At 46.6% G+C, this 11,571-nt stretch overlaps 1 protein-coding gene across 1 annotated transcript in view; it reads left to right on the top strand.

The window, feature by feature from the left end:
* Positions 1 to 1,252: 1,252 nt before the first annotated feature.
* Positions 1,253 to 11,571, top strand: part of fgfr4 (fibroblast growth factor receptor 4) — a gene marked incomplete at its 5' end in the record, with an annotated part of 46,797 nt that continues 36,478 nt past the window's right edge. Inside the window, one exon of the mRNA XM_083636486.1 lies at positions 1,253 to 1,340. Coding sequence (XP_083492612.1) covers positions 1,253 to 1,340 — 88 coding nt within the window. The remainder of the gene's footprint in view (positions 1,341 to 11,571) is intronic.

Below are 11,571 nucleotides of genomic sequence, written 5' to 3'. Positions count from 1 at the left end.
CCTGCATGGAGCGCACACACCAGGAACTGGCGCCTGTGCGCAGTTGGCCTGACTCGCCCGAAAAATCTTTCTATTATTACAGTGATTACAGTGATTTGACAGTTTACAGTGGCCTTATTATAGGCTATTTTTATTTTATTTTGTAAATATAGGTTATCACTACAGTATTTCCAAATAAAGTGTAAGTGAATTTGCTGTGATATTTTGTATAGGAACTGCAGAAAGGATTACAGCCAGGATCAAACCATGACAGGATGTTTTTAGTTAGAGCAAAAGACGTGAGATGTCATGATTTTGCAGATGATTATTACATATTCAGTGGACAATACTTTATACATTTCGAGTCAAGTTTAGAATGTGTGTTGTGGTCTTTAATAGCCCTATACTTTCAATAAGGTTATCAGCCATGACAAACAACAGCCCCGCTCCTTATTCATGATGCAGGAGACCCTGGACAATGTGAGGCCAATGGCAGGGACAGTTAGCGGGACATCTGGTTAAGAACACAGCCAGTCAAAACACGCTCCGTCTCTGTCTCTTTCTTCAGCTCAGCTCTTCTTTTGCAGTCAAGTCAGAAACGGAGTCCAGATCGACAGTTCAGAAAACTCCATTCAAATCTCATTATAAGTAATCAATACTGTAATCAACAGTAGGCCTACGGGTAGTGCAGCGGTTCCTTGCCTACCGACAGGAGGGTCACAGGTTCGAGCCTCCGTGTTACCTCCGGCTTGGTCCGGCGTCCATACAGGCACAATTGGCTGTGTCTGCGGGTGGCAAGCCGGATTAAAGGGTCCTGGTCACTGCACTAGTGCCTCCTCTGGTCGGTCAGAGCGCCTGTTCAGGGGTGAGGGGAACTTGGGGGGTGGGGGGGTATAGCGTGATCCTCCCAGGCGCTACGTCCTGCTGGTGAAACTCCTCGCCATCAGGTGAAAAGAAGCGGCTGGTGACTGCACATGTATCAGAGGAAGCATGTGCTAGTCTCCAACTCTCCCCAGATCGGCAGAGGGGGTGGAGCAATGCACAGCAAAGCAGGGGGAATTGGCCAGGTATAACTGGGGGGAAAACGTCATAAAAAAGATTGTAATCAACAGGTAACTGACAACATATACTGACATGTCTGTGCTTTCTTTTACAGGATTGGGGCTGTGTGTGACTTTGTGCCAATGCAGCGCGTCAGAGTGTGAGGCCACCTCAAGGCTTCATCCTGTCCTTTCTTTTTGTTTGTGGTGGGACACATCACATCACGTCCAACATGGCGAGGGTCTTCCTGCTCTGCCTACTCCTTCTCAGTCTGACAGACGCAGTCTCAGCCAGGGCCATCGACCAAGGAAGAACCAAAGGTAAGAGCTGACAAACTCTCGTAAAAACTCTCGTAACGGACAAGCGCGTCTCGTAACGGACAAGCCCGACAAACAGAGTTCTGTAGAGAGATAGTATTATCTTAGCGTCACTTTTCTACTGTTGGTACTCCCAAATCAGGGGTGTGGTGGTAAATACAGAGGTGGGTAAGCTATCCAAGGTGAGTAGTTTACCCACCTTGTTTTCCCTCATTGATTTATATGGGTGATCTGAAAATAGGTGAGTAAACTATCTGCCTCATTTCAAAAGGTGGGTAAACTGCGTTTACTCGCGTTTACCCTCCACTACGCCCCTGTCCCAAATGTGTTTCTCATTCAGTCTGGGATTCACACCGGCAACTTTCCTTTCAACTTCTCTAGTTGGACTGAACTTCTCTCGGTGGCCCTCTGTACCTGCCTCTTCCCTATAGCATCCTGCTGATGCTGTGTAGAGGTAAAAAAAGAAAAGAAAAAAAAGCAGGCTTATTTTTGCTGGTTCGGAGAAGCTGTGGAAATGGAGCAAAGCATTGAGGCTGTACTGGGTACTGTACTCCAAGGTGAACGATGAAGCAGGGTTCCCACAGGTCCTTGGAATCCTTGAAAGTTTGTGAATTTGAGAGAGCAAAATCAACACCTTGAAAGTTTTGGAAAATAGACATAACAGGTCATTGGAAGTGCTTGAATTTATATATTTTGTGCAAGAATAGATACGTTATTTGGATGTCTTTATTAGTGAATAGGTTTAACACAGCACAGTTGAGTGTTCACACATACAAGCCTCTTTTTCTTTGTAATTGTCTGTGAGCTTCTGTAAAGCTGCTAGTTCTGTTTATAAAACTCCTCAGTGTTGTAACAGTGTAACAGTGTAACGGTGTTGTAACAGTGTGAACATTGAAACGTGTCTAAAACTATGGCTCCTTGAATTTGCGGGAATTGGGTCTGGAAAGTCCTTGAATTTGATGTTGGAACACAGGTTGAAATAAGACAAATTGAGATTGGCCGGTGGTGCTGGGACTGTGGGAGGCGTGACGTGAGTGAGCTGGTGGAAGTCAAGGTGACAGCCAGGAGGAGCGACACAGAGGCTGCAGTCAATTCTTGCATGGAGCGAGGGTGTGTGTGTGTGTGTGTGTGTGTGTGTGTGTCTGTGTGCTCCCAGTGTGTTTTTGCTGCTGTAAACCGCGCTACCCGATCCCTCGGACGCCTGAGGCTCGGAAGTTTAAATCTGCCTGGCTGTGTGCCAGCTGTAGAGGAGTTTGGGGGGGTAAGTGCAGGAGGGGAGGGGCGAGAAAGTCCCTCTGCGTTGATGGTTTGCTGACAGAAGCAAAGCAAAACTAGCCTGGTGGTAAGTAACCAGCCCCAGTGAATCCACGCTGATTCTTCGGTGGCGTATTTTTCAGCCCCAACTGATTGGTTGCTGTCTGTGTCAATCATCAAACTACTTTGACGATTCTGCGCCATAGAACTTAAATTGATAAGAACTGAAGGTAATACCTTGTTCCACCCATTATTCCACTGCCGCCCAATGACAGCAGTCTCCGTTTGTCTGTTCTCTCTTTTTGTTAAACTGGTTGACAGTTATATCAGACTGGTCATTTAGTGGCGTTTTACTGACACATAACTAACATTCTAACAGCTAGTTAGCCTAGCTATTAACATACATAACACACTTGAGTGTTGTTGCATTCAAAAGTACAGTTCTTGAAGCAAGTTGAATGGCATGGGAAACAAGGAACAGCCGATTTTAAGCCTGATTCCAAGATGAAAGTAGTTTTGTTTCTGAGGTTTATTGCCTGCTGAAATCATTCCTTCATCCCTGTGCTTTTGTCACAGATTGATGACAGACAAAGTGGATAGCTGCCCTGCAGGCATCGCTTTCTTCTCACTCGCTCTGCTTTTGACTGCGGGGCGAGGCCAGGCTAGCCGGGGCGAGGCCAGGCTAGCCGGGGCCAGGCTAGCTGGGGCCAGGCTAGCCGGGGCTGTTTATTTCTCCTGTAAATTTGGGCATTTTAACATGGCGGTCTTCTATGGGGAATCGCTCACTTTTGCAGCCAGCCTCAAGTGGCTATTGAGGGAACTGCCGTTTTTGGCACTTCCATGTTGGCTTCATCTTTCCAAGCCAGAGGCTGTTGCTTGGAAGTGGAAGGCAGAGGTTGAAGTGTAGAAAGAGCGAAGAGAGACATTTCCCACATATATACATATCTGTTGTCACGCCCCAAAGGAACACACACACGCACGCACGCACACACACGCACGCACGCACACACACACACACACACACACACACACACAACACACACACACACACACACACACACACACACACACACACACACACACACACACGCACGCACACACACACACACACACACACACACACACACACACATATCTGTTTTCACGCCCTAAAGGAATGCTCTTCATCCAAAAACAACCTCACAGATCAGGCCTCTGCCACTCCTGTCATGTTGCTAATTTGATAACCGCTCCCAGTTAAAATAAATCACAGATAATTACATATCTAACGTTACTAAACCACACGCTGCTCAATGCAGGGATGGGATTGCTTAGTTTTTTTTTGGACACACAAGCAACCACTTATTTCCAGAACAGAATTCCGTTTATATTTATCCCATTATATGATTTTTTTTAATACAGATGGTACTTTTTAAAGATGGTACTTTTTAAAGGATAGATAATTTGAGGCCTTGGCTGACAGTCATCTTAAGATTCAACATTCAAGTCAAGATTCAATAAATGTATTGCCATCTCACCATAGTTGATAGGAATTTGTATTGGCTCACTCTCAGACAAAAAGACAAAGACCGTGCAGCAGCACACAGTATACAAACATTAAACGCAAGAAGAAGAAGAAAACCATTCAGGAACAGTATCCAGCAGCGTCGTATTCAGCAGAAAGTGCCTACAGTTTAAAGTGCTATAGGTCAAACATCACGAATCAGTGTTCAGATGTCTAATGGCTTGGAGGTAGGTGCTATCTCTGAAGCCAGATGTTTTGCTCTTGATGCTCCTGTATCTCCTGCCTGATGGGAGGAGCTTGAGGAGGTTGTGTGCCGGATGAGAGTTGTCTGCTATGATTACAGGCCAGATCCTCTTCATATAGGACACCGGGCCAGCTTTGTATCATTGTATCAGTGTCGGTAGTAATATGTAAATGATATGTAAATGATATGCAAATTACAATGTTTACCTTGCCTCGTGCTGTTAATGGGGACCGTCCACAACATTATGAGCTAATAAATTCAAATAGAAATTACTCTGAAGTGCGCTTCTTTTGGCGGTAGAATGGAAGAGGGAGGCACATACTGCGTCCCGTCCAGGGCCGATTTTACACTTCATGGGCCCTGGGGCTATTCATCTCTGCAGGGCCCCCCCCTCAAGCGGAAGGGAGTGTCGGCCACCGAAAAAATTTGAGTGTTTTTTTTTTACCTTTTTTAGCCGTATTTAAAGGAATATCTCATTTTAAATCAACATTAGGATTATACTGTTGTGATGTCATTATTCAGTATCTTCTCCTTTTCTCACTAACTTTCATGTCACCACCTGCTCTCCTGTCAGCATTCTAACTTACAAACACAAACTGTAGGTTTAGCCATCATGTTCTTTCATAAACAGCCTGATTGGAAAGAAAACATTGCCACTGAGATGTCACAACAAGCACTTTTATTATTATTATTTAGTATTTATTATTGCTGTTATTATTACAGTGCACACACACATGGTTATTCAATTATTGCAAAAAAAAAAAAAAATTGCAAATTTTTTTTTTTTTTTTTTTTTTTTTTTGGCCCCTTGATGTCCCGTCCCCGGGGCTTCAGCCCCGGTAAGCCCGTTGGTAAAATCGGCCCTGGTCCCGTCCCGTTAAGCTTTAAAGCTGCCATATGACTCTCTGTCCTGTCACTCCTAATGTCAAATCATGGAGAAATGCCTCAAACCCAGCAGATCTTCTTCAAGCGTACACAACCCAAAGACTGATTGCGTGTGTTGTACGCTGTCGGGTCGGGGCACAAAACTGTTCCGCAACTCCTCAGTGTCTCAACCAGTGTAGGAAATTTACAAAATATTTTGGGGGGCAACATTTGGCCCCACTTTTAAAAAAATGGGGCCATTTACAAAATAAAAAATATATAGTAATTAGTGCATAAAGTTGCTAAATCGTAGTGTGAACAACCAGCTGTTTGTCTGAGTATGTTCTTTGTCGTCTTCTTCTGGCAACCAGCTTGCAGGTGCTGAGTGTGTTTTAGCGATGGAAATGGAAATTAAATTAATTGAATGGAAATTAAATTGTGAAAATCTTGGGGGCAATTTTTGCCCCTTGATCATGGTTTTTAGGGGCATTCTGAGATTTCTTTGGGGCATTTTTGCCCTTGCGACTGGCTAATTTCCTACACTGGTCCCAACCCGTCCACGCTGAGGGTCTGCACCTCCTCACTGTCCCAACCCGTCCACACAGAGATTCTGCACCTCCTCACTGTCCCAACCCGTCCACACAGAGGCTCTGCACCTCCTCACTGTCCCAACCCGTCCACACAGAGGTTCTGCACCTCCTCACTGTCCCAACCCGTCCACGCTGAGGCTCTGCACCTCCTCACTGTCCCAACCCGTCCACGCTGAGGCTCTGCACCTCCTCACTGTCCCAACCCATCCACACAGAGGTTCTGCACCTCATCACTGTCCCAACCCATCCACACAGAGGCTCTGCACCTCCTCACTGTCCCAACCCATCCACACAGAGGCTCTGCACCTCATCACTGTCCCAACCCATCCACACAGAGGTTCTGCACCTCATCACTGTCCCAACCCATCCACACAGAGGCTCTGCACCTCCTCACTGTCCCAACCCATCCACACAGAGGCTCTGCACCTCATCACTGTCCCAACCCATCCACACAGAGGTTCTGCACCTCATCACTGTCCCAACCCGTCCACACAGAGGTTCTGCACCTCATCACTGTCCCAACCCGTCCACACAGAGGCGCTGCACCTCCTCACTGTCCCAACCCGTCCAAACAGAGGCTCTGCACCTCCTCACTGTCCCAACCCTTCCACACAGAGGCTCTGCACCTCCTCACTGTCCCAACCCGTCCACACAGAGGCTCTGCTGCCCATCGGCTGGCCCGCTCCAGAGGGACGGTCTGTTTGTGTTGTGTTTTGTTTTGTTTGCCCCCTCGCCTCTGGGTGACAATTCACACTCTACCGTGAGTTCAACTCCAGGCCAACATCCCGTCCCTGCAAGTTCATTAGCATGGCTGCAAGTGTGTGTGTGTGTGTGTGTGTTCGCTGGTTGATGCTATCTCTGTGATCTGAGGGTCACTATGGGCTGTCGCTTTGTTCAAGGCTGCTCCATAGGATGATAATTAGTGAACATGACTCATAGGATGATAATTAGTGAACATGACTCATCGGCGTCTCATATTCTCAATGTGGACATTTTATCAGGTTGGTTGGTGTTTTTCTGCAAAAGGGATTGAAACTTTTTGAAAGTTTGTAGATTAGAGGAAACCCCGGTGATGAATAATTGTGTTAGAACGGCAGCTGTTTGCAACCTGATTTCACTGTGATTTCTTGACTCGACAAGATCATGAGTAAACAATTAGACCTCTGTGATGACCAATGACCAATGTCATGTCTTGCTCCAAAACATGCCAATTGACCTTTCCTAAGCCCCACCCCTTTCAGAACCCAGGTCAACTTTCCCCATTCCTGTTTAGACACTAGCCGCTTTCACACCGGCCTTGAAAGCCGTAAAATGCACGGAGAATGTGATCCGCGCCTCCGTTGTGAAGGTTGTGAAAGCGGGTTGGTGGGTAACTGTTGTACGCCTTTCGTTCCGCCAGTGGACCTAGTCACAGCGCCGGGTTACCCTGCAACCCGCCTCCACCTGAAAGCGTGGGAGCGGCAAGCCGGAACGGTGCGAATGGTCAGCTCATTCATAAGAAAATACAGGGGAAACCACCTCATACAGCAAGAAAGGCATAAGTGAAAGTAAAAAAAGGCGGCCAGGAGGAATGCTCCATGCCTAGTAAGTAGGTTAGGCTTTATGCTCAAACGATGTTGACATTAGTAGGTAAAATTAACGGATATAATAATAAGCTTCAGAGGACTATAGCTGTCTGTGGCGAGTTGGTCTGAGGATATTCCCTCTGGAAACCAGCTCCAGAACTGCAATCTGTCTAGCTAGCCAGTTGTGCATTCCCTTACAAAATCTACTAACGTTATAGTAGTCATGTACATTTATAGCCTATACTATTCCCCCGACGAATGTTATACAGACTGCAGCTGTTTGATATGCGCATGTCGTCTTTCAGAACGGACGCTAATTAGGCTACTTAATTTGCTTTACAAAAAACTGGAACCAAAACATAAGAATTAGCCTTGTACCTAATAGGCTACATGATGGTGCATCTGTGATCCATAAAGTCGATCAGATGAATATTGAAAGCCTTGTTACCATGCTGCATGTGGACAACACTTTCGTGTTTTATCACTTTGATCCTTAACGACCGCAGCTGCACATCGTTGGCTGGCGTACATCGTCGATGTTTGGTTGTTGAATGAATTCGTTCATCATACAGTAACCTATGAAAATATGAATTTGGGCTAGGAGGTGCTGGGTGGAAGTGCCTCCGCTCGCCGTTCAATCCGGGAGCGGTGGCTGTCACCTGAAAGCACACCCCAGGACGGGAATGTGGCGGTGCTGCTTGGCTGTGTGTGAAACCAATTTCTGTGGCGAGGCTGCCGGCTTTGCGGGCCTTCTGAACTGCAATTTTGCGTGATCTGTGTGTGAAAGCGGCTACTAACTCTATGAGAGGACTGTTCAAACCATGCCCTCTTTGAACTCTAACTACTCCTTCATACTAAGCTAGAAACTCCATTCAAACTTTAAATGCTCACCACTGTTCATAGTTGATTACTCTTATTCAGCTTTTTAGATATATTTTTTTGTGCGTTTTCAGGCATCACACTTTGTTTTATGCTTTTTCCCAACCTTTATAATGGCAGTGTACAAAGTCAGCTATGAGTGAATTGTGAAATCACACACTCTCTAGGCTGGCTCCATAGGTGTGCATGTGTAACTGTGACACATGCAGTGCTCCGAGTCCTTCCATTCACTTTCCTGTGACAGCTCATACACTGAAGTACTTGTGTTTGAAACACAGCATATAGCTAATAGCCGTATAGCTAATAATCCACACTGCAAACATTAAACCCCATTAACAGATGATACATCCACCTTTTCCACTGAGGCTCAAGTCAAGTCAAGCTGAAGCAACTTTCCATGGGTTGGCTATGAAAGCACAATGCCAGTATTATGCAGCCAGCAGGCCAACAAATCTCCTCTTGCTGAGCTGAGAAGGCCCCTGTTGTTCTCTGTTAAGTTCTCCACCCAGCCTGCACTCACAGAGCTGAGGAGCGGCTTGTGAGTTCTCCACCCAGCCTGCACTCACAGAGCTGAGGAGTGGCTTGTGAGTTCTCCACCCGGCCTGCACTCACAGAGCTGACGAGCGGCTTGTGAGTTCTCCACACGGCCTGCACTCACAGAGCTGAGGAGCGGCTTGTGAGTTCTCCACCTGGCCTGCACTCACAGAGCTGAGGAGCGGCACATAAAGGCACATTTCGGTTCTACATGTTGCAAATTGTGCCTTTCTGTTGTCTTTGTCATACAACACTGATTGAACTGTTCCCCTGTTTTACTCGTGTCCCTGGTCACACAGTATTCACATAGAGACAGAGGCATACTGTTCCCCTGACAAGGTGATCACTTTTTTCTTTTTTTCCTGAGAACATACATCTACTTACATCTAGTGCAGCACTTCCCTCCCTCTACTTACATCTAGTGCAGCACTTCCCTCCCTCTACTTACATCTAGTGCAGCACTTCCCTCCCTCTACTTACATCTAGTGCAGCACTTCCCTCCCTCTACTTACATCTAGTGCAGCACTTCTCTCCCTCTACTTACATCTAGTGCAGCACTTCCCTCCCTCTACTTACATCTAGTGCAGCACTTCCCTCCCTCTACTTACATCTAGTGCAGCACTTCCCTCCCTCTACTTACATCTAGCGCAGCACTTCCCTCCCTCTACTTACATCTAGCGCAGCACTTCCCTCCCTCTACTTACATCTAGTGCAGCACTTCTCTCCCTCTACTTACATCTAGTGCAGCACTTCCCTCCCTCTACTTACATCTAGTGCAGCACTTCCCTCCCTCTACTTACATCTAGTGCAGCACTTCCCTCCCTCTACTTACATCTAGTGCAGCACTTCCCTCCGACAAGGGAACAGATTGCCTTTTCACTAAGCGCTCACAGGAAGCAATCAGACAGAAAATTGCCCTGGAAAATTGCTCGTTCTGAGTGACTGAGTGCCGTGGGCCCCGGCCGCAACACGCATACCCTCGAACAAGCGAACACATAAACGGGCGAGTGACCCAGTGAATGGGCGGTGCAGCGGGCGATGGTGACACGATAGTAGTGAGGTTATCAGGGCACTCTATCACTGGATCCTGGGAGCATTCAATGACATCGGTTGTTCGGGGACACGTTGTACTTCGGCTACCGGACCTTTCAGCGGTAAACTGAGACTGATAGGATGTGCTTTGATAGTTTTCATCCTGTTCACTTAGGGCCCGTTCACACAAGACGTGTTTGTAGCATTTAGTCAAAGTTAGTGTTTTGTCCTCTGGTTTAAATGGTAAACGGCCTGCATTTATATAGCGCTTTTATCCAAAGCGCTTTACAATCAGTAGATACATTCACCCATTCATACACCGATGGTGGTAGGCTACCATGCAGGGTGCTGGCACACCATAAGGAGCAATTTGGGGTTCAGTATCTTGCCCAAGGACACATCGACATGCAGACTGGAGGCGGGAATCGAACCACTGACCTCTTTTATGCAGAGCGATTAGTGGACGACCCGCTCTACCTCCTGAGCTACAGCCGCCCTCCTGGTTTAGTTTGTTTGGGCTGGTGAGAATAATGCCATTTCAACTAGGGCGGCAGCAAATAACGACACTGAGCAGCTGTGCTGGAAGTACTTTTAAGTAGGGGGTGTTGTGAGGAAGGGACTCTCGGTGCTGCCCGCAAGGGCTGCGCAGAAGAAAATTTGATGTTTTTTGGACTTTTAGCCATATTTAGAGGAATATGTCATTTTAAATTAACATTAGGATTATACTGTTGTGATGTCATTATTCAGTATCTTCTCCTCTTCTCTGCAGCATCACTCAATTTACCCTAAGGAAAACAGGTACAGTGATAGCCTACCTGCTATTCCTCCCATCTTCTCTTTCTTTTTTTCTCAGTTTTGTCATCTCGTATCGTTCTCTTCACAAAGCGTGTCTCCGACTCCGTGAACAAATTAAGTGAACACAGCTATGTAAACACTAGTTTGAACGTAAGGCTAAGTAGTGCACGCTTCACAGCCAAATTCAACAATTTCGAAAATTCGATCTCTTGCCACCAGGGGGTGCTGCAGCACCCACCGCACCGGGCTTCCTGCGCAGTTGACACTGAGACGCCTGAAAATGCGAGTGCTGTTCCTCTGCCAACTGGACTGTGTTGCGGTTTGTCAGGAGTGGGAACGTAATCCGAAGCGACTGCAGGAAACCACCCCAAACCGTTTTTCGGGGTAAACGGAGGCGGATGTTGACATCTGATAGCAGCAGTTCTTTGTGCCTGGAAAGCCAAGCATATCTAAATGAACCGAGTGCAAACTGGAGTCAAGACGAGATGAAATGCTTCCTCAATAATATATTGATACAGGTCGCAGACAAGTCTGTCATGCTTAGCTGAAGTTACAGGGACTAGAAGCACATTTCTTTGGACTCCACCTGCCTCTTAAATCTTTAACCTCATGGGGTTAGTAAGACTTTGTCCAATACACAAGCTATTGGTAAGTCATGTGATGTTACAAGCCTTGGTTCGCTTGAAATTGGGCAGCATGAATGTAAACAAGTCAAATGGAAAAATGCAACAAAGTCAACCTCTTTACACATCAGACCACAGAAAATGAACTGTAGATGTGATTGTGAGCCTTACACACACTCTCTCTCTTTCTTCTCTTCCCTATGCAGGGCTCGACATTAACGGCTGCCCGGTTGCCCCGGGCAACCCCAAAAAAAATTGGGCAACCATTTCTTGGCCTTTGGTTGCCCCAGGGGCAACCACGTTTTAACATGCAAAAAAATATGTACAGCAACAAACAGCAAAATATACAC

The sequence above is a fragment of the Poromitra crassiceps genome (assembly GCF_964638095.1).
Source record: "Poromitra crassiceps genome assembly, chromosome: 1".
Taxonomy (NCBI): Eukaryota; Metazoa; Chordata; class Actinopteri; order Beryciformes; family Melamphaidae; genus Poromitra; species Poromitra crassiceps.
This window is presented reverse-complemented; position numbering and strand designations above follow the sequence as displayed.